Consider the following 24009-nt stretch of genomic DNA (forward strand, 5'->3'; position numbering starts at 1 on the left):
GTCTTCAGAAGTGTGGATGTACTAAATTCAAACTAGGTTCCTTGCCTGAGGTGATTCTATGAAAATCCATTCACCTTAGCATGCAGAGAAGACATAATTGGAAACATGGTTGCCAGTTCTTCTCCCACGTTACCAGTTCTCATTTGTCATAAATTAACTGTTACAATACCTGTTGATAGTATTACTTTTATTGTAGTTACAGCTACGTACTTTTAAAAGTAGCTAGTTACAGTTAGAATCACTCAAGAAAGTAACTTACTTGTAACTGCATTACAAGTGACAAGTTACTTCCAAACACTTGATATATATTTATATGTCCATAGTGTTCCAGTCAGTAAGGCATCTGACCACCGTGTGGGAGACTCAGGTGAGAATTTTCCAACATTGTTGTAGCTCTGGGGTTTATCCAACCTCTAATTGATTGAGTTGCTTTATTTTACTTTGCTTTTGTGCCACTTTTGCCTAAATTGCGAAGATGAGAATGAATGATGATATGATAAACTGATGAATGGACACTCACAAACAACGCTGGGATTCGAACCCGGAACCCCTGGTGTCATAATGCGGTGTGCTAACCACTCCGCCACGGTGGCCAACCCAGCCTCTAATTAAGTGAAGGTAAAGACTGTCTGAGAATAATGCTGATGACTACCTCCAGTATGTTTCCTTTGTGGTGTGTGTGTGTGTGTGTGTAGAAGGAAAATATACATGAGATACTAAGGCAATTGCGTATAATACAGTTTGATTAATTCCTATTGTACGATTTATAATATTTGTGTTTAGCATCAGTATTATGTTACTTTATGCTGGGGAAATGAAAAAATATCCTACTATGGATAAAGTGCCAACTTAAATTTACAAATATTCTGTTAAGTACCTGAATGGATCACACTCCCCTCCTCCTCTATAAATGTATGTTACCAGGTTACTGCAATGTGTTTTGCCTTAGTAAAAGAAACTCCATTTCTGAGCCCTGTATATTACTTATGCTTATAGCTGAAGCATCCTAGTATTTCCATATTCGGAAATAGTAATAATAATAATAATTTTTTTGTAGGTCTCGTGTAGGCACTATGGAAGTGACAAAATGACTTGTCCAGTTTGTGCTGTCGTAGTGAACCCAGATGAAGAATTTGTTCCGCTAGACAAGCTGGGTGAATTTAAACCAAAAATCAGGTAAGTTGACCAATCTTGTAACAAATGTAACTTCTACTTGTGTACAAGAGATTTGTAATTGATTAGGTGAGTTTGTGATCATCATTATTGCTGCTTTTTTTTCTCCCTTTTAACTGTTAACTTAGGCAAGCTTACTGGTCACAGTAATATACTATGGGCTGATATGAAATTTTGGCCAATACTGATAAAGTACCGATATTCTACCTACCCGATATAAAATTCCAAATAGTCCTTGAAGAACATGAATGGATGATTGACCTTCTTAATAAGTGTGTTTTTTGAGGTGAATGCAGTTCAAAAGTTGCATATTTGGAATTTAAATTTTTTAAAAAGTAGGACATGGAAATTATCCACAAAAATTATAACAGTTTAGCAGAATTTTGCACTAAATTATAAGATATTTATAGATATATTGGATCGGTAATGTAATTGGTAATTTTACCAATAAACTAATACACTGATATGCCTGTATCAGCCGATACCGATAAACCTGTCCCATCCCTACTATGAAGCCAATGGTCCCAAGTTCAAATCCTGGGTAAGACATTAACGTATATACTGTATTTATTCATGTATAATGCACACTTTTTTTCCCAAATGTTTGCACCCAAAAACTTTGGTGCATATTATGCACGGAATATTTCTTTTCATGTTTAGGGAATCCTATCATGTTACATATTGTTGTAAAGCTTGAATTCTGTAGTTTCTGAATATGGCAACAGTATTCCATTGAAGATGGCAACACTAATGTGAATGCAGTTGAAATAAACTCATCACAAAATGAAGGAAGGTTCTGATTTTTGTGGTACTTTGGATGAAAGAAAAGATAAGCAGAAAGAGAATGATAATTAGAATGTATTACTGACCAATATGGATTGTGTAAATGCCTTAATGAAAGAAATCTTGTTCTGCTAACTGCTAGTTTAAGGGTCCTGAATGGGCATATTATAAATGTTACATTAGTCATGGAAAAAGTACATATCTTGAAGTTTATTTGAAAAAAAAAATAAAGCGAGAAAATGAGCAAAACCACACATAAAAGTTTAAAAGGCCATTTTCCACTTTGTAATGTAATGTTCTGTGACACCAAGAAAAGCAGTCTCTTTCTGGTAGAATGGAAGCTTGCACCTCCTGTCACATGTTATGTGTATCAGCGGTATTTGTTGGGTGAGAAATGACAGAAAATAACTTCCTGAGTACTGCAAATCCATAACTTAATTTTGATCTCCCTTTCTACTATTACAGAATAAATAAGGAGGTTAAAGAGTGAAAGCTTTGGGATGCTAAACACAGTGGAGGGACAGGGGGGGAGGTGGCTTGGGTTGGTGACTAACTGTTTACGCAAGAGGATACTCTCCTCTTGGTCCACATAGCAACAGGTGACCCATTGAATAGGTATGAGGTCACTAGCTCTTGATTGGCATAGCAACAGCTTTACGACCTACAACTAAGAAAGCCATTTCTTGAACCTCGATTATACTGCGCAATATACACGAGATAAACTTTTTTTTCACTTTCCCCATCAAAAACCAGGGTGTGCATTATACATACACGCACATTATACACTCGTAAATACGGTATCATTATTTTCATCCCATCATCAGATTCATCATTCATTCTCATTGCAATGAACCAAAAGAGACAGACAAGTGACATAGAAAGAAAGGAATAACTTAATGTGCATTATAAATTTAAATTGGACTTATTTTATATCAATAGAATAATTTTTAAAAAGTTATTGAGCAATCTTTGGGTTGTTAGCGAGAGAATCACCCTGTAGTATCAGCATGATGCTTGTTGAAGTGTCTTTGAAGGTTTTAGGCTTAGCCAGCAAATTTTGTAGAAACTTAGCAAAATATGTGTAGGCTTGGTCAATATATGAACCCAACTCATTCTATTGAGTTTTGAACTAAACTACTGAGCCAGCCTGACTTCACCTCCAGCAGTGATTAGAGACTTTTCATTCATTGATCTCTTATATTACCAAATACTAGACGTAACAGTGCAATCTTATGTGGGAAAGTGAATTTGCTTGAATCACAGAATTTTTTTAAGGTGTAAAATTTTGTCTGATAAAAGTAAACAACGTGCAACCACAAGGAATTTTCCTAACATGAAGTGATGAATTTTCGCAGACACTTTACGGGAATTTGATCCAGGTTAGGAATTTTTCTGACATTGTCCAGCATAAATTGGCTGGCTCTGAGGTTGTTCAGTCAGCCTCAAATCCATTTACATTGGGTTGATATGCTTTTAACTTGATCTCAACGTAAACAATATCATGAATCTAATAATTTCTTAGCCCATGCTTTCTAATTGTTTTACATATATAACCATGATAATATTTTAAAGTGGAAGATGGTGCTGATCACACCATCTCCAGTATGGCTGAGATTTGCAGCCTTCCCTCTACACTCTTTATGTGCCCAAGTTTGTCCAAAATCCCCTTCATCGTCAGATAGGTTATTTGGGATTGGACCTACAGTTTAATGTGTGATCCAGACCACTAGGCAGTCTGCTTCCATCAAGGATTAAAACATTAACTCTATTCTATTGGTGAGGCCCACTCCTTATGTACACTCCTATTCGTATAAAGTGGCACACTTTATAGGATTGAACAATTGAAGAATGCACCACAGGAGTGGAGAAGAGATAGCTTTAACTTTTACTAATGAATTTACTATTTAACATTAGATGTATTCTGCTGGAATTGTTAAATACCAAACAATATAATAAACTTTGATTTTAGCATTAATTATGTTCTTGTCTTCAGGATACTCAATGTCCCATTAGTGTTCAGATTAGACACTGAAGGGGATGGAAATAACAACAAGAAAGCAATGCAACTCTTTGGACATCCAAATTTGTTGAAACTACCTAGTCGACTGAAAGCTCAGGATCTGTATGAAGCAGTGGAAAATGTTGTCCCATATATTGCTGCATATTCTATACTCTTTGTGGATGGCCAGGTGTGTATATATGTAATGATTACTAAATTTCAGTATAAAATGTTTTTAATCTGTCAAATCACCATTGACAACTGAATTGTGTTGGTCTGTTGCATATAAAATGTTATACTCTCTTAGCTATTAAATGTGTACCTCCTTTACCTTTTAACAGTTTTTATCAGATGAGTAACAATGAGGATCCTAAGCCTTGGCTGATTTCGGGTTAGTTTCTATAAAATAAAGAAAAATGGAAAAAAGCTATCAAACTCAACTCATGAAGATTACTTCCAACAGTTGAAAGTGTATGTCCAACTATGTGTTGTGTTCTGCAAACTCCAATAAAATGAAGGAAGTGTTGTGTGGTACATATGTTAAAAACCTCAAACCACTTTTGGTCAGCATTGTAAGAATGAAAGACTATTGTCCAGACATGTAGTAAAAAAAAAAATTAAATTTCAAACCCACCTGTGTTTTCATCAGGGATTGAGAATGTTTCATTGTGTAAAATGATTAAAAACACCCTCGACATCAGGAAGTTGTATCCAGTCAGTTGCTGTTTTATACCATTTTACCAACCTAACATCATTCTTTCCTCAATTCCTATAGGCTTCTAAATCATATGAAGTTTATTTTTAGTCCACTTTATGCAATGATAGACTAATTGGTACTAAACCTACAGTTTAAATGTAAAATCTGGGAATGTGTGTGTGATTACAAATTATGTTTTTTTTTTTTTTTTTCCACTTGCTAATTCTCATACTGACATTAACATGTTCGATTTTGATATCTCCAAGGCCAGTCCCATACAAATTTTAGATTAATGCATTGCATGTGTACAATTTTTATTTCTTAAGGATTTTCATTTTTTACATAGGGTTACCACTGCTCTCGCTGCATGTACACGGTCCACTGTAGAGGTTGCAGAGTCCCGATGGAGGGAGAAGTGGTGCTGCAAACTGGAGACACACTAGCTGTGAGATTTAGTGATGCAACCCAAATAGATCTAGAGAAGGCAGCTGTCAGTATTGAGCACGGGAGCATGAGAGGGAAGCGTAAACAGGATCCTCTTACACTGTATGATTGCCTTCAGGCATTCAGCGAAAGGTAAGCGATATATGTGTGTGTATAGAGAATATGCAGTAGATTATAAATTAATCTCTTCCTTCCTAGCAGTAGATTATAAATGAATCTCTTCCTTCCCAAAACATATTCAAAGTTCACATATGAGATAATCATAATTTGATCATACAATTCAGTTTTACTGCACAATTATTGCAGAATCAGTATCAATTGCACATTTTAATATAATTACTATATATTTGGACTCTGCAGTTGCTATTGGTGATATTGGCTGAATTCAATACATGTGAATATGTATATTCTTGAATTATTGTGGTTAAGCTCAAGTAGATTCAAAGCCAATGCAATGTGCAACTACGAGGATCATTTTTAAAGAAAGTGATTAAGCAATATGTCCAATTGTGTGTCGCTGATAGCAACAATCAATCGTAGATTCAGATAATGGCTTTATTCCTGCCTCTACATGTGTCATGTTGTAGTTTCACATATTGACGCGATGGCAGCACTGGGTTGACTGTACCTGTATTGAGTGGTGTGCTCTAAAACAATATTCTCATGAGAAGAAGAAATTGCATTCATCAAAATTCAAGTAGTTGCATGTGAAAGAACTGCTCTTAAGTGTCATAGAGAACTTGTGCAACCTTGTGGTGATGAGGCACTTCAATATCCAACATAGGTTAAGTGGTTTGCCATATTGATTTGCAAAGACAGCAAAATTTCCGACAAGAACCCAGCAACATTGAAGTGATGTTTCTTGTTTATTTCGACTACAAAGTCAAATTTCTTTGTAACACAGTACCAAAGGGCGTTACTGTGAACAGTTAGTATTACAGCAATTTACTGGAGAAACACCTTCAATCAGATATTTGTTGGGAATGACCAACGCTTCTGGAGAGAGATCCGATTGTGTTGCACCACAACTCCAGTTGTCTTTAGCAGGGCAACTGGTCTTTAGCAGGGCAACTGGTTGACTGGTGGTATTGATGAGTGCTAAAGAACCCCCCTCCCCCCCATAATCTGCACATGAGCTCTTGCAACTATGACTAGCTTCGGAAGCTACAATATCCTCTATGAAGACATAGTGCAGGCCTTAGGGCAGTGATACACATTTCCATTAGGTCCATCTCGACAAGTAAGTAGACAGTTATGAGCATGTAATCACTTTTTTTTAAATCATCCTTGTGTGTAGAATTCGAAGTTGGTGGCAAGTTTCCTGTGTTGGGATAGTAAATAAAATGCCAAGAGTTTTTTTAGTTATTACTTGTTTGATGTTTTCATTGTTCTTATTTCATAGTGAAACCTTGGATGAACACAATCCATGGTACTGTCCTGTCTGCCAGCGCAACCAGTGTGCAACCAAAACATTATCTGTGTGGAGGTATCCAGATTTTCTCATAGTATATCTAAAGAGGTAAGAAGAAAAATAATAATGTAAATGCTTTTGCTGTTAACAAGAATATATGACAATACAGTCAACTCTCGATACAACGACCTTTCACAGTTCCCGGGAAAAGGGTCGTTATTGGAATTAGCACCAATTTTCAGCTTAAACGGAGCTCAAACGGACACAAAGATGCCTAGGAGGTGGTAACACCATTTATCCTGGTAGTTATACAACCTGTTATGCACAGGATGCATGTTGTGAGAAGGAAAATAGAACATGAAAACGTTTTCACAAAAAAGGATTTAAAATAATGTTACTTTCTTTCAATTGTGCACAGTCGTTGCTTTTCCAGGAAATTTTTCACAATTCTAGTTCATGAGAAACCCGTTTGCACTAAGACCTATGGAAAGGAAACAATCTTTCGCTTATTGCAAGCGAAACTCTAAGAATCTTGACACCAGTCAGACTGGCACCAGCAAAAGTTGGGAGATAATCAGGCAGAATGAATGTTGGATTTTATATGGGTCTACTGGAGCATTGTCTCTTACAAGATTAACTGGTAAGATTAGATCTCTCAGGAGAAACAACACAACCTCTCTAGGCACCAGACAAAAAAAAGGCGGGGCTGTAAATTTCGTTCTGGTTCAGCTGTGTACAATACATCGTAAAAAAAAGTCACGTTTTCTTTGCTTCAGCCAACTTCATTCATCCAAACTCCTTCCTTGACTTGGATTGTAATCCAGCGTAAAAAGGAAACTCGCAACTTGCGATCTGTTTTCACCCAACGTGTATTCTAGGACATGTCATTAAACAGGGTATCAGTCGATAATCATTCGGGTTTGGAATTGAATTTCACTTTAAACTGTATACTTTGAGATCTGATCATTGGTTAAGGAGAAAAGAAATAAAATGTAAGCAAGGGTATCTTATGTCAAGGGTGACAGACAACACTGATTTAATGACATTTCAAAATGCTGTAAAATGAAAACCGTTTAAGATAGAGTGAAAAGAAATGTAGGGGGTTTCTTTCAACCATAAAGGAAGGGTGTATACCAAATTTCATCGAAATCTGAGTTGGTGGGTGACAAGATCTTAGTTTCTTGCATTGATTTGATGTGCTGCTGCCTATCTGGAAATTAAATTGTTACACCTTGTATACTTAAAAATGCAGATGTAAGTGTTAATGTACAGGGTGATTCTTAATTCCCTCTGAGGTTTTGAATGTTTATAGTACAAGAACTATAACTTATACAGCAAAAAGGTGCATATCAGTGTATAGAGAATCTCTTGAAGTTTGGTGCATACCTTACAGGTGCTCGATATATGCACTCCTGGTGACGTAGCAGACATCAATCCTGAAATGAAGTTCCTGCCACACACACGTCCCAACATATCACGATCAATACCAGTGACTGCATGCATTATCCTTTCTTGCAGTTGTGATAAATCATGTGGCAAAGGGGCACACACACCCGATCTTTGATGTAACTTTATAAGAAAAAATTACATGGGGTTATGTCAGGTGAACACAGAAGAGATGCACGTCCAATCCAATGACCAGGAAGTTCAGCATTCTTTAAGCTGAGTTGTAAGGTAAGCACAGATGCCCTCATGGAAATGTGGGGGAGCCTCATCTTGTTGAAGAATGAAGTCTTTTCTGTAATTGTGGCATTGGCCACTGTTGCAGCACGTCTAGGTACACTATATCTGTAACATTTGGCTCCACAAAGAAAAATGGCCCATGCAGTTTTGATGAAACTGCACAAAACACATTCACTTTAGAGGAATCAAGCATATGTTGCATCATTACATGGGGGTTTTCCATGCCCCATACATACATTGTGACGGTTCACCTTTCCAGACAGATGAAACGTGCACTCGTTACTAAATTTTCTCAGCAAAACCATCTTCTTCTTGCTTCTTTGTGATCTTGGAAACTCAGCACCAATTCACGACTTGTGTGACATGTTGACTTCTTAGGGCTCCTGGCAAATGATTCTCATGCAAGGTTTACAGTCTCAGCCAACGGTCCTGCCCGACCTGTTCGTTTTGCATCGCACAGGCAGTCACTCTTCTTGTACCATGCACGAATTGTCTTTTTTGCAGGTACTGCTGTTGGATATTTCGTACGAAATCTCAGTTTCACCATCACAACAGACTCACATTTATTAAATTCTAAGATGCAGAATGTTTTGTGTTCATCTGTGCAAGCCATGTTTGCATTATACTGCCACCTAGCAGCTAAATCTACAATTACTTGATGTGCCCTTTACGAGTGCAAACTTGGAGATAATCTTTTTGTGCTGATGTGCACCTTTTTGCATTCTTGTACTATAAATTTTCGAAACCCCAGAGGGAATTATTAATCAGTATAGGTATTTCGTTTGAACTGTATCGCATCAATCTAGCAGTTTGTTTCAAAATAACCATAAATTCACACATGTATGAGATAAGTATAATATTAAAATAGCAGTGTTTAGGAATTCATTTTACCACAATACTCGTGCAAAAAATGTAGACACTGTGAGATTTCTGGATCCCAAAAAAAAAATAGCATCTAGTATTAACTGATACCAAAGATTAATATCTGCTAAACTATAGTAAATAAACTTACATCCACAGTGTTAATGGTTCATTTTTCATGTGCACATGAATAGATTTAGCTTTTTTTTTTATTGTGTACAACTGAGCAATGTAATATGATCAAATGTAGCTACAATAAAGGAAATATTTTCTTTCCCTTATAGATTTGTTTTCCATGAGTGCCTAAGTACCAAGTTAGATAACAAAGTGAAGTTCCCGATCTCAGGACTAAATGTAACCTTACCATCATATCTTCACTCAGGATCCTCCCATCCATACAATTTGTATGCTTGTGTCTGTCATTTTGGAGGTAGGTTCTTGTATTTTATGCTTATTCTTCCTTGCTAGTAAGTGAGTTATTGCTCTTGGTTAATTTTGTATTAAGATCAAGGCTCGAAAAATCCCAGTCGCCATGGCGACTAAAAATTTCAACCTGGCGACTGTGATCTTTTGCTGTAATATGTACAAAATTTTGAAGATTCTAAGTTCAAATTGCAGTACAGTTAGCATTTTTTTTTATCAACGTTGTGAACATTCCATAGAATCAGTAACAATTTTTTACTCTTTCCACCCATTTCCTGCTTTCTCAAATGATTTAGCGATGTTTTGAATATCGTGATGCTCAGCTTCTTATACATAATGTTTCAAAAGTCTCACAACGCAAATTTTGAAAATGTATATCATGAAAACCGTAAGAGATATTTACACCGGGTTTTCTGCATTATAAAGCCTCATCCATTGAGATATTTTCAATGCTAAAAATTATCAGTTTACGCCACACAGAAAATTATATAAATTAATAACTGGCAAAAGGCAGCGTTAACATTTTTCCAGAAATGCACTTCTGAATGAGAAAAATATATAAGAAATTTTCGACGGGTGTCATAATTAAATGTCTGATGCCATGTCAATCTGTCATTTACGACCAATATTGGTCATGTGCAACATTTAATGGATTTTTGACTGACAAATTTATGTGAAAAAGTTACATTTTTGGGAGATATCTCTGTAGATGGCAACACTAGCAGGTCGAAATATTGGCCATACCTTTACATGAAAAATAATAAATCAAGATTTTGTGCCGAAATTGAACTCTTGAGAGAATCCTAGACTGCCCCTGGTTATCCTGAATTCTCTTTGCTCACTGTGCCTGTTTATTTTACTTCAGGATGGCGTATACATTGGAGCAGCGCTTGTGCTTTGCTGAAGAGTATTTTATGATACTACTAATTCTTACACTCATGTGCAAGAAGTTTTCAAAAAAAAATATTCTGCTTCTGCTGTACCTCATGAAGCAACTGTTTTACGACTAGTCAATCACCAACAAATTATCCCACAAATTGTTAAGAGTTGGTATTTATTGTTGAAAATCAATTCTCAGATGTTTTCAGCAAATTAACAATGTTTTTTCAAATAATGTAATTTCTTTTATTTGGATAAATGCTAACATAAATTTATTAACCCAGTGATAGCCTACATGATCAATTTAGTGAAGAAAACCAGGTGTAAATATCTCTTTCAGTTTCCATGATATATATTTTCAAAGTTTGGGTTGCGTGCCTTTTGAAACACACTGTAGTATGCACAATTGCTAGTAGGTGGTTTCTTGGCACCTGATTTTCAGAGCTGCTGCGTAGCTTTGAAGAAAATTTTTCGAGCCCTGATTAAGATTGAATCCGAATATTGATAATTGAACCTTATAACCTCCTTAGTATTGCATTGTAACATTACTTTGTCAATCTACCCGAGTAGAACTAAAATTTGAATAGATTTACTAAGTTAAAAAAATCAGAATTTTAAAATAGCTGTCTTTTGTTTAGTTTTAAAAAATCTACATTGTGAAAAAAATCACAGTATACCTGGACCAAACTGATTAAATTTGCCGCCAAAGTAACTTATCAGCCCAGCTGAGATATGTTTCTTGTATTTTGTGTTACTTCAAATGTAACTAGCCGACCTCTATGGCATAGTTGTTATCACAGCATGCTGCAATGCCAGGGTTTCCAGGTTCGAATCCTGGCTTGAGCATGGGCGTTCTTTGTGAGTGTCCCTTCATCAGTTCCATCATATCATCACTCATCCTCACAATTAGCCAAAAGTGGCAGAAAAGTAAAGTAAAATAAACCAAATTAATTAAATGTGACTAGTAATTTATAATGGTTACTCTGCCTAAGTGGTAAATATTCTCCTCTTTCAAGTTGTTACTTCAGACAAAAGCAGAAATTAGAAGAAAATCGAAAGACATTTGGTTTGAGATTTAATATATTTTTTACCCTGATGAAATACTTGGACTAACCATTATACTTGGTTTTTTTACATGTACCAAAGTTTAAGACTTGTTCTCTCTCTGTCTTCAGGGTGGTATATTATGTTTATGTGGTCACAATCTGATCACAAGATTTACTACATTACCACAAATATTGAATGCTTTCCCACATTTTTTTGTATGTGGCAGCAAAGTTGTTTTGAAAATTCCTCCCCTTTCAAGAAACCACTGTTTGTGCTAGTTTTGTGGTTCCATAAGACTTTTCTATCACAAATACCTAGACAATAGTGAAAGCAAAAAACACAACTTGAATGCTCTTGAAGAAATTCTAGATAAATGTTATTTTTTCAGAATTTGGAATATCAGTGGTTTTTCGAAAGGAGGTGAATTTTCAAATGACTTGCTGGCTCAGGCCACAGGTCTATTGTCAGAAAACTGCTCAGTTAATGAAGTGTTAGAAATTTGATTCCATTGTAACAGATGTTAAATAGGATGTAATATATTTGTTTAAAAATCAGTAATAAATAGCATAAAACAAGTATTTTTATAAGATTGCAAATTCGAATCCTAACCACAAGAGAACTACGATCAGTACCATACCAAGTGATGAAACTCAACTGGCATTAGTGTGTTCAGTGGAAACCCGATTTTACATTTTCTTGCATTATACATTCAATCTTGACAGTTGCAACATAGCAAGGTGTTACAAAAGTTTCCTCAATTGTACATTTTCCCGCATTTTAAGTTTTTTCAACTTGGTCCCCTGGAAAACGTAAAATCGAGGTTCCACTTTTGTCGTTGTAGCCGTTATTACTGTATTAATGAAAACTATTAGTAGTATCTATTGAATCATTATGTGTTTTTCCCAACAGGTGCCTCTGCTGGACATTACACAGCATATTCAAAGAATCCCAGAACTGCAGAGTGGCACTATTTCAATGATGAAGCAGTAACGAAGCAGAGGCCCCAAGAAGAGGATTACAGTAATGCATATATTCTCTTCTATCAGAAGCAAGGTGAGTTTATTAATTAAGGTTCATGTAATTGTTTTGGTAGGGATGGACAGATATGGAGTTTGTGCTAATACTAGTAACAGATATTCTTCGATTTCTTTGTAAGTCCACTTTTATGCAAAGAAGGCTAATTGGGACCAGACCTACAGCTTAAAATGAGATCTGAACCGCTATATGCCTGCACTGGGTATTGAGACCGGGATACCTTGCTTAAAGGCAATGACATTACCACTACACCATTAGGGAGGCCTCATATTCTTTCTAGAACAATAATGGTTTATCAGCCTCCTTAATTAATGTTTGTAACTAAGTGACTCCAATGGATTTTAACTTTGAAAATTAAGCTGCATATGTAGACTCAAAATTAGTAGAAGCAAGTTGCAAAATACAACTAATTTTTATTTTGGCTCAACTAGCTATATGAAGATGTATTAAGAGGGGCATTCTGAGAGTAATGAGCAACATTTTTCATTAACCTCGTTTTGGTTTTATTAAAGAAAAACACACATGATACTACAGACTTTTCAACAAAGACTCCTTTTCTTTGCATGCATTCTTCCACCTTTCCGGATGATTGAAAAGACCCTTATGGTAGAACTCTGTTCGAACTGCTTGCAGACACTGACACACTGCTTTCTGTATGTCTCTGTTGTCTGTAGTGTTGCCCTCGTAACTGTTCCTTCAGAAAACCCAACATGATAGTCGAAGGGTGCAATGTCAGGACTGTAGGGAGGGTGAGGCCTTCATTGCGATATCTCTGTAGAAGTTCTTGAGCGGTGTTTTTGGCTGCACTTTGTGGTCTGCCGTTACTAAACATGGGACCCCGCGACAACAAATTTTTCGAATACCTAACCTTGCAATCATATTCTGCACTGCTTTGTGTCCTGTATCAAGTATTACTGCAATTGTATTCACAGTGACCCGTCTGTCTTATTTAATGGTGTCAACTCTTTCCATGTTGCATTCCATGGGCTCCAAAGCTGATCTTTGATGCTCGTGTTTACATCTTTAAAATGTTTTACCCATCTTCTAACACTGCTAGCACCCATGCATACATCTCTATACGCACGCTGAAGTCTATTCTGAATTTCAGCAGCAGGAATTCCATCTTTAACAAGGAATTCAATCACAGCACGTTGTCAAAACAAAACATCTCTGTCAGCCATTTTGAATAACTAGCCAACCTTTGTGGCAGAGTGGTTATCACAGCGTGCTGCAATGCCAGGGTATCCAGGTTCGAATCCTGGCTTGAGCATGGGCGTTCATTGTGAGTGTCCCTCCTCACATGTGTTGCGTGTATTGATGGATTCTGGTTTTTGAAAAATTGTGTCTCATTACTTTCAGTATGTCCCTCGTATAATTTACTCAAAAGTTGTGAAAATTGTGGTTTAAACAGATTGAACCATGCCAAACTGTGGCTCCTATCGTAATATGTTGTTTTGTAATTTTTTGGTAACTACACAGCTCTTATTATTATTAACGGGATGGAAAATTGCAGTCTTTTTTTTCTTTGCTCTCCATCAATGCAAGATAGTCACTTGTGTGACTGAGTGTATTGAGTACTAGACTCATGGTCTTGCCACCAAGTGTCAGGTTTTTGAGTTCTTGCACAGACTTTTCTTAGTGAGTGTTCCTTCATCTAATCATATTTCATCGCCTAAAGAGAGAAAAAAAGTGATGTAAAGTAAAAAATATTTTAATAATAATTTGTTACTTGCCTCTATCATAGAAATTATGTTGCAAATTGTCGTAAGATATACAAAGAAAAGTTATGTGTTGACAAAAACTTACAGCTTAGTTGGAGCTAAGCATTGCAATATACAAGGGCTGGTTATAAATTGGTGGCAAAAATCACCACACAGCTGATGAACGCTATAGTTCTTGCATATTTGCATAAGAAAGGGAATAGCACAAAACATTACTATATTGTAAGATCATGGATGTACATGTATTGGTCCCTTGAAAAATGTTATGTAATTCATGTGCTAATAACAATCCTAGAAATATAATTAATGAATGTTTATTTCTTAACAGGGCCAGCATTTGACTTTGAATTTCCTGACAAATTTTTCTTGGACGATAAGAAGATATTTGGGTCAGACATAAAACCTAACATCGACCAGCTAATATTAGATCTCGATTCTTCGGTGGAACAGGATGCAAGGGAAGAGGAGATAAAGGAATTTGAACGGAAGAAAAGAGAACAAGAAAGTAAAGGCTTAAATCAAGAAGAAACATCACAATGCAATTAGCATGTTGAAGGAAAAGGTTGTGTGCTTGAATGTGATACAGGAGTAAAGAATATCTGTATATAATATCATAAAATGAACAAATAGTTCTTTTTGATTGAAAAGGAAGAAACCACAAGTCAAAACTTATTTTTTTACTATTTAAAGTGCACCCAATATTCATGCAGTTTCAAAAGTACAATTTCTTTTGGTAATTTTGTCAGATTTTGAATGGTGCATTTAATGTTGTAAGGGGTCTGTGTTAACCAGACAATAAGTGTGGCAGTGTTTGGTGAATATTGTGTAGAAAAAAACCTTCCAGTTTCTTGTTTGAAGTCGAGAGCTAGTCATTACAACTGGGAACATTTTACCATTTCGTTATTTGCAATGAACATGACAGTTGCTTGAGTCCAGAAGGATATTCAATATGGCTTATTTGGGAGTGTTGAGGTTTACATTCCTTGGACCACAATGCTTATGCTAACAGTGACTGTTATAGTTGAAGCTCTAGGTGGAGGCTTAGAACAGTTACATTTGACCCTAGTGTTACAAATATATACAAATAATATATATATATATATACATGTCTTTTTGCAGTATTGTTTCAATTATGAATGTGTTGTTTGTGCAAAGCACTTGGTCTTACAATTGAGTAGCATAAAAACTGAATAAAGTAGTTGAAAAGCAGGATTTCATATTCATACACATCTTCACCACTTTTTCCCCAGGGACATTATTTCGTGTTCTGTTTAGGACATTCTTTGAAATAAATAGTAAGAATTCAAAGCCAATAAGAATGTAAACAAATTTTTAAATGTTTACAGAGTGGGTGGAAGTGTTTTAAATATTACAGCAGGAGTGAGTTTATTGTAAATCATACAACGGGAGGGGGGTGTGTGCTCAATGCACCTGAGCTTCGACAGAAATTTCGAGGTACTTTTTTCTATGAGAGCTCTTGAGGATATTGTTTCTAATATTGAAAACAATTATTTTGTTTGCTCATTGTTAAAAACTGTAAATGTAAACTGGAACAAATGTTTGTTATAAGTTTTGGTTACGTTGAACTTTTTTTTTTTGTGCATACTAATAAATTATTCCTGCATATGCCATTCCTTTTGTATTGCTAAAGAATAGGTTGATAGAGCAAGGTGTTGGCTGCACCTATGTACAGTGGGATCCATGAGTATTACTGTGAAAATTGACCATGACTATTTTCATTAATTTTTCTCTTGCATCCTGTGTGGTTTTAAGTGATGGATTTTTATGTATGCTGGTGCAGAAGTTGTCAACAGCTTGTTTGGAGAATTCCTTTAATTCTTGAAGCTCAAATTGGGTCAAATAAAGTGCACAAACATGATGATAGACAATTTGCACGGTAATACTCATGGAGCCCACTGTACAAGGATGTATCATAATGATTTACAATTTTGAATGCCAAGCATTCCATGGGCTTGTCATGGCAGTCACAGTCACAGGTAACTAATACGAGTTAGCATTTTTTTCATTTATTAACACATGCTATATTTAAATCTTGGTCTGTCACATGATACCAGCACTGGGCAGAAGCGGGCCAATCCAAGTGAGCCACGGCACATTTCTTGCACCGATGCCCAGGGTTGGCCCAGGCCCCAGTTTTCCCCACGTGGGGTTTTTGTGGGTTTTTCCAGAAAATGTTGTAAATTATTGCTTTAAATAATTGTAAGGTTCTAGAATTGTCAACATTTTGAGAAAGCTTGTAAAACAAAAGCTTAGCCAAGCTTATAATACTCAAAATAATTAATGTGGAACAAGTCACAGTGGGTTTTTTCAGAGGATATTTTTCTTAAATCATGCTAGAAATGGACTTTTAACAGAAATAATACGAACTTACATCCAAGAAACAAAAAAATGAAAAGGTCTGAAATATTTAGATAAAACATTGAGCGAACAAAGCTTATAATTTTGAAATGTGGCAGCACTTGTGACCCCACCCTCCCTCCAGTTCAGTGCATTGATTGAACGTAATGGGTTGCTTGCCCATGTAGGATAAATGTTATTTGTGGTTAGGAGCTCTCTGCCCAAGAAGTCTAGCCCTCTTATAATCTACCACAATTTCTTTTTATCTTAAATATCGCGTGTGTGTGTGTGGTACTCAAGTAAATACAATGCATACATATACTTTCATATTTTGGCCATTTTTGACATTTTCAATCCTTTTTAGAGACTACAATTTCGAGCTTGTGCGTAAAACTTTCAGGAACATTTGTGACATTACTTGCACTGTAAATTCACAATAAAATTATCGAAACATAATGCACGATTTAGGAGGAGCATGGGTGGGGTGGATGGGCAAAGAAAGACAAGTCCTCTATTTAGTGACTATGGTAACATGTTTCTGCAGCTAGAAAACTTGACAGACTGCAATGGTATTACATGTGAATGAAATTGAACGATGTGTTTGAAGATGGTGAATGAAAAACTGATTTTCCTCATGTTGCAAGCATGCTCTATACCATGCTCTCTTTTTCCCCAAAATTGTCTACAATGCATTTTCAGAGTATAAGGAACTAAAATCAGTCATTGTAGATAATCCGTCGGTTCGCAATTTTGCAAGAAAACTTTTAAAATTATATTTCATAGTTTAGGAGAGGAGTGGTGGTAGAATCGCGAACATACATTTTGCCATAAATGTAAACCTTTTGAGTTGCAATTTTTACAGTTATTTGGTCTAGAAATTAATTCGTGCACCTGGACAAGAGATGGCGTAACGAGCGTATCGTCCCGCAGTTCCGTGTAGCCACACATGCGTTGAAAACTCCTGTCAGCGTGCATCGTTCGTAGTATAGGGCAGTTGATTGACGTGTCAACAACAACATTTTGTAGTCAACTGAACATGGCGCAGTTCTTGCCAGATAAAGTGTTTTTGCAGGGTGTTCTGTTTCATTACTTTAACATGCAGAAAAGTGCTACCGAAAGTCATCGTATTTTGGTGGAAGTGTATGATGACGATGCGCTAGCTGAGCGAACGTGTCAGAAGTGGTGATTTCGGCCTGCAAGACCAAGAGCGACCTGGACAGCCAAAAAAATTTGAAGACGAAGAATTGAGAGCATTGCTCGATCAGGATTCATGTCAAACGCAGGAAGAACTTGCAGAAGCATTAGGCGTTGATCAAACAACAGTTTCCAAACGCCTCAAAGCCATGGGAATGATTCAAAAGATGTCACATTGGGTTTCACATGAATTGAAAGACAAGAGACGTTGAAAGACGAAAAACCATTTGCGAATTGCTGCTTCAAAGACAGAAAAGAAAGGGGTTTTTGCATCGCATTGTTACTGGCGATGCCAAAACGAAAAATGGCCTGGGTGAAGCCAGGTGACCAGGTCCATCACAACCGAAACGAGATATTCACTGTGCAAAGGTTATGCTGTGCATATGGTGGGATATGAAAGGTGTGGTGTACTATGAGCTGCTGCAACCGGGTGAAACTATTAATGGAGAACGTTATCGACGACAATTAATGCGTTTGAAGCAAGCTCTGGCTAGGAAACGACCAGAATGGGAGAACAGACATGATAAACTTATTTTTCAACATGATAACGCTCGCCCACATGTCGCAAAAGCTATTTAGAAAATGTCGGATGGGAAGTTTTACCCCACCCGCCATATTCACCAGAGGTTGCTCCTTCGGACTACTACTTTTTCGATTTATGAAAAACTCAATATGCTGACCAAGGCAGAAATTTATTTTATTATAAAACATAAACTAAACATAACGTTTCAACCTTCTAGCAAGGTCTTCTTCAGACTCTGCATCAAGTGCAAATGTAACAAGGTACAAAAGAGGATGATATATATACACAAACATTACTCCCCTCCAGACTATTAGAAAGTTGTTCTGGAACATTCTAGCAGGTGGCTTTCCCTTGTCAACTGTACTTTCACCTAAATAAAAGGCTAAACGTATTTTCTTCCATCTAGAATGTGGTTGGACTCTCTTATCTCACACTCTTTATCCTTCATTCTTCTTTTCTCTCTTGTCCTTTCCACTCTTTCTAACACCTTCCATTCTTTGTTTATCTTCAGTCCCCCATTCCAGTTCATTGTGTCTTATTTACCTTTCTTCTCTATTTCCTTGGCTTCCTTCCATTTTCTCACTAGTATTCTCTTCTCCCTTCCTATCATTCTTCGCTATTCTTAAAATGCTTCTCCCTCCTTTTCTGTAAGTTTTAATGCCAGCTTTCCTAAGCACTTTGCATATCTTTTCTGTGGTCTTCCCCATACTCCTTATTCCAAACCTCCTCTCTTTCTCTTTCTTTCTCTTCCAATTCTTCCCTGCCACTTTTCTTCCTCCTTCTGTGTATGTCCAGTGTATCCTCCTCATAGCCATTCTTTTCCAGCTGTTTCCAGAGGCTATTTATTTTGCCATCTTTTTCACATTCTTTCGTGCTATGTTCTTAATTCTGTCCTCGAGGAACTCGAAATAGAAGAAGACAAGATAAGCTACCTAGATATATTGATGAAAAGGAAGAGAGGACAAGAAATTGAAACCGCTTGGCATCTTGTGCAGCAGGAGTATTCTCCACAAAAGAAGTGATGTAAGCGAGTTGACAAAAATAAATTTTATAAATAATATGAAGAAGACCTTGCTAGAAGGTTGAAACGTTACGTTTAGTTTATGTTTTATAATAAAATAAATTTCTGCCTTGGTCAGCATATTGAGTTTTTCATATCATAGAAACAAGGCTTAATGGTGTTATAGTTACAAGATAACTTAAAGGATTGGTGTCATATTGTATTTGGGAAAAATTTGTCACCATGTTTAAAGATGGTGGACGACAGACTGATTTAACATGCCTTGTGAGAGCTTTAAGTTATGCAAATATTTGAGGTTAGATTTTCGTAGATTCAGAAAACCAAGTCTCAGCTATGTTAGGACATAACTTGAGCTTGAAGTTTTTAATAAAAAAACTGTAATATAGTGTGGAGTTTCGGAAGGGTCACAAATTTTGAGACCACGATATCTAGCAATTTTAGTGTTTTTAAGCTGAAATTCATGACTAAAATAGATACACCCAGGGAATGATTTTGTTTTGTATTTGTTGAAAGCATTTCAAGATGGATGAAAAATTGATTTTTCATATTCTGAGGTAGCTCCAAATTCTGATGCCACTTTCAAATATCTGCCTAAACTACATTTTTGGACATTAAGAAAAGATATTTAAATATTTTAGGGCATTTGTTAAACTATGGCTTGACTAATATTTTTTTTAACAATATAGTGCATATGTATGTTGGGATCCAAATGAGGGCCACTAATGTTTTGTCCATGGGAACTGTTAGTTCAAAGCAACCACCATATTTTGGAGGAAGGATGCAGTATTACATTTGGATGAAGTCAGTCAAGACAACTAAATATGCCAACCAAAATTTTGGCATGGTTATTACATGGAGGAGATATTTAAATATCCACAAAAATATTGGGAAAAAACAACTGTGAAAGAACTGTATTGAATCAGATTTAAAAGTGTGTGTGCAGCTATCGTATGTTGTATAGTAAGTAAAGGTAAAGTTCCCCTTGCATATCCTGGGTGGCTACTCATGGGTAATTCCTTGAATTCTGGGAATTATCCGTGAATAATTGGCTCCATGAATTTTTCTCCATAAATGTCAAAAATTACAACATTTATTAAATCCATATCCCATTAAGGGCATTGCCGATGGCGCAGTGGTAGCATCGTTGCCTTGAAGGGGTCCTGGGTTCGATACCTGGTGGAGGCACATAGTGGTTCGGATCTGACCTTTAACCTTTTCAGTCCCAAGGCCATTTTCACAAGTAAGCCTCTCTCTCCCGAGCCGATTTTGAGCAAAATGCAGAGTTTCAATTAAATGAGTGTAGATCGGAGACTAATTGCCCTAGAGAGATGAGTGATATACCGTTGTACGCGGAATGAACCAGAGATTCAGACTATATGAAATTTATGCAAATTCGGCGTATATGTGGTGGGGGGAGGGGCTAACTCCCAAAATTTCAGAAAAAAAATTTGGTTCCCCCACCCTCCTTCCAAGAAAAAAGTACATGACAGTGTCGACATGCACATGGAAATGATCGCTGACATGTAAGGAACACAAAAATATTTATTATCGTATGACCTATGGAACTTGAGTTGTACCCCCAAAAGGAATGGTCTGCACGCTACTGATTCAAGCTTCAAAATGCAGCGGTACCTTGAAATGACTTTAGCTCAAACTATTTGCCCTGGAGATATGAACGATATACCGTTGTACGCAGAATGAATCACAGATTCAGACGATATATAATTTATGCACATTCGGCATATATATGGAGGGGGAAAGGGGAAATCCCCTAAAAAACATTTTTTTTAAAAAATGGGGGTTTGCCTGCCCCCCGAAAAAAAGGATATGAAAAGTTCAAAATGCACATAGAAATTATCGCTGGCATGTAAGAAACAGAAAAATATTTGCATCATTGTCGTATGACCAATGTAACTTGAGTTGTACCCCCAAAAGGAATGGTCAGCATGCCACTGATTCAAGCTTCAAAATGCAGCGGTACCTTGAAATTACTATAGCTCAGAAACTAAATGCCCTAGAGATATGAAAGATATACCGTTGTAAGCAGAATGAATCACAGATTCAGACGATATATAATTTATGCACATTCGGCGTACATATGGAGGGGGAAAGGGGAGAAATCCCCTCAAAAATACTTTTCTTAAAAAAATGGTGTCCCCCCCCCCCCGAAAAAAATGTCAAAATGCACAAAACGCAAAATTTATGCAAATTTGGCGTATATATGGAGGGGGAAGGGAGAAAAACCCAAAAATTATTTTAAAAAATTGTCACCACCCAAAAAATGTCCTCGCACTTGGGCACAAAACAACACCTACGCACAACATTCACCGACGAAAAGCTAGAATGCAGTGAAAAATGAGCGCCGATTCTTGCAGCTGCTTGAAATTCTATTTTTAGACAATGCAGGGTAACCCCTGTCGCAACTTGTGAACACTTGTGCTAAAAAAAACAAAGGTTTCCTTCAGCACACTTCGAAATTCCATTCTCACAATGCAGATTCAACAACCAGTCTTCCCCTCCCCCCACCCCCTGCTTGCGCCCTCACGGAAAACTTTCATTTTGACATCGGATACTGATAAACAAGCTTCCTTCAAATGCAGTTCACAGGCGAGAGTGAAAAGCAAGCATCGCTTTAGAACAACAAAGCCGGTCTTCCTTTGTCGGGAAAAATATCACCTTGAAAAGAGATGCCCCTTTTCCCGCCTTTCCCCCTTCATTTTCATGGACAAAAAAAAATTCCAATAAAACATTTCTGTTAAATACATGTGTTAGGAACAATATTAAAAAAAATCGAAATTCTAGCCAAAAATAGAAACGTTATAACGTAAAAACTACGACCTTGACACAACATCTCGATTGAGACGCTTGGGACCGTGAGGCTTACTTGTGGGTATCTCGATCAAAACGCTTGGGACTGAAAAGGTTAACTCTAGCTCCAGTCACAATTAGCCTTTAAAATGGGATCCGAACCACTTGTGCCTCCACCGGATATCGAACCCGGGACCCCTTGATTACAAGGCGATGACACTACCACTGTGCCATCGGAGAGGCCTGACATTCTTGATCTTGGCCATTTTGGAGGTGATGTGATCACAGCCAAACTCCGGCTGCTTTTACCCCCCCAGGACTCATTGATTTGAGGTTGGGTGAGTTCCACATCTGCTTTATGCAGGGACAATACCTTAGATCACCCACCCCAAGATTTGAACCCGGGTCTTCTGCATGGCAGTCAGCCAGCCTGTCTACTTTTTTTTTTTTTTACGTAATAAAAGTAATACCGCTAAGCAGTAGTATCCCCTTTTTTCTCTCTATTTTCTCTGTATTATCATTGGGACAAACACAAATATCCACTCTGAATCAGGATTCGAACTCAGCACCCCTGGCATTGCAGCATGCTGTGCTAACCACTCTGCCACGGAGGGTGACTAAACCACCACAGCTATCAAGTATTAGTATAGTTACAGCACCTTGAATAACGTAGTGTGGAAAACGACCCAGGAAACTGGTTTCTGAGACGATGACAACATAGATGGCAGTGCAATCCGTACAGGTGCTAATTTTCTTATGAAAGTAATGCGGCTTAATTAGTTTTTGGAATATATTGTGTAGATTTGTTTGGTTTGAAAGGCAGTAAGTGAATTGATGGAAACAGTTATTATTTGTGGAATGATTTGCAGTCACGAAATTTACACAGAAAAGTAACATAAGTATGTTTTATATGCAACACAACATCGCAATGTGAGGCTGGACGTCAAACGGATTGTGTACAAAAGCTTATTTTTGTATGCTAATAAAATCGAAATAGTGTCATGGAGGAGAAAAAATGTTCCGTGGCGTACAAATACATGCCTTCCCCAAAATTCTGTGGGTACCGTGAGGTTTTCTTTTAAGCGAGGGAATGGACAAACTTTCATTAAATGTCAAACTGTTCTTTGGCTTTTTTGCACTTAATCCACACAGTTCTCTGCATTTTCTCTTTCTAGGAACAGTTTTTGTGAAATAATTTGGCAGATTTGGGAACTTCGTAGGCACTGCATCCTTTGTTAATAAAATCCTCTCCCTTGGGAACCTTACCATTTATTACATGAAAAAATCTCTGATAATCATCGAAATGCAATTCACAAACACCAGCTGCATCATAGAGTTCCTTGTCAGCTATGGGAATTGCTCAATTCCACTCAGCTAATTTATCTTTTTGTTTGGGAACACTAAATATACAAATACCCTTTTCTTTACTTGAACGATATCCACTTGAACAACCAGGCACAAAACAGTGGCGACAGTTTCAAGACATGGTTAAAATATAACTCAACCAACACGTTGTTCGAATTTTTCCAGTAAGCGGGAAACGAAAAGTGTCATATTTCACGCTTGCGAGTTTTTGGGCGGTAAGTTAGACAACACGCGAGTGAATGTAAAACAGATCTTTGAAAAATAAACGAGTATTGTCTGTGTGAATTTCCATAAAAAATAATGTTTGTGACTGACAATATTAATGAACCTTTCAGGATAATGCATACACAATATTAATTCTCGCGGCAATTGTCATATTACGAGTTACGAGTAACAATCCATACCTATGTTTTCTTCCATATTGTTAATAAAAAATTCAAGGACAGGTCATGATCGACTGTTCAGAATGTTCTTTAATATTTTCGCAACTACTGTACCAAATATCATAACAATTTTCTGATACAACGAAATGTTACAAGGAAAAGTATCAGAAGTTGCAGCAAAAACCCCATTTACTTCCATTA

General features: G+C 36.8%; 1 protein-coding gene across 3 annotated transcripts in view; it reads left to right on the top strand.

Annotated features, from left to right (window-relative positions):
- The window catches only part of LOC145982037 (uncharacterized), a 97283-nt gene extending 81507 nt beyond the window's left edge, over nucleotides 1-15776 (top strand). For all 3 annotated transcript variants that reach the window (XM_083115611.1, XM_083115609.1, XM_083115612.1), the window contains 7 exons: nucleotides 1058-1176; nucleotides 3950-4145; nucleotides 4999-5228; nucleotides 6499-6615; nucleotides 9336-9481; nucleotides 12310-12453; nucleotides 14485-15776. In XM_083115611.1, coding sequence (XP_082971737.1) covers nucleotides 1058-1176; nucleotides 3950-4145; nucleotides 4999-5228; nucleotides 6499-6615; nucleotides 9336-9481; nucleotides 12310-12453; nucleotides 14485-14702 — 1170 coding nt within the window. In that variant the 3' untranslated portion in view covers nucleotides 14703-15776. The remainder of the gene's footprint in view (nucleotides 1-1057; nucleotides 1177-3949; nucleotides 4146-4998; nucleotides 5229-6498; nucleotides 6616-9335; nucleotides 9482-12309; nucleotides 12454-14484) is intronic.
- Nucleotides 15777-24009: the final 8233 nt, after the last annotated feature.

This window comes from Lepisma saccharinum, chromosome 30, assembly GCF_977018435.1.
Source record: "Lepisma saccharinum chromosome 30, izLepSacc3.1, whole genome shotgun sequence".
Taxonomy (NCBI): Eukaryota; Metazoa; Arthropoda; class Insecta; order Zygentoma; family Lepismatidae; genus Lepisma; species Lepisma saccharinum.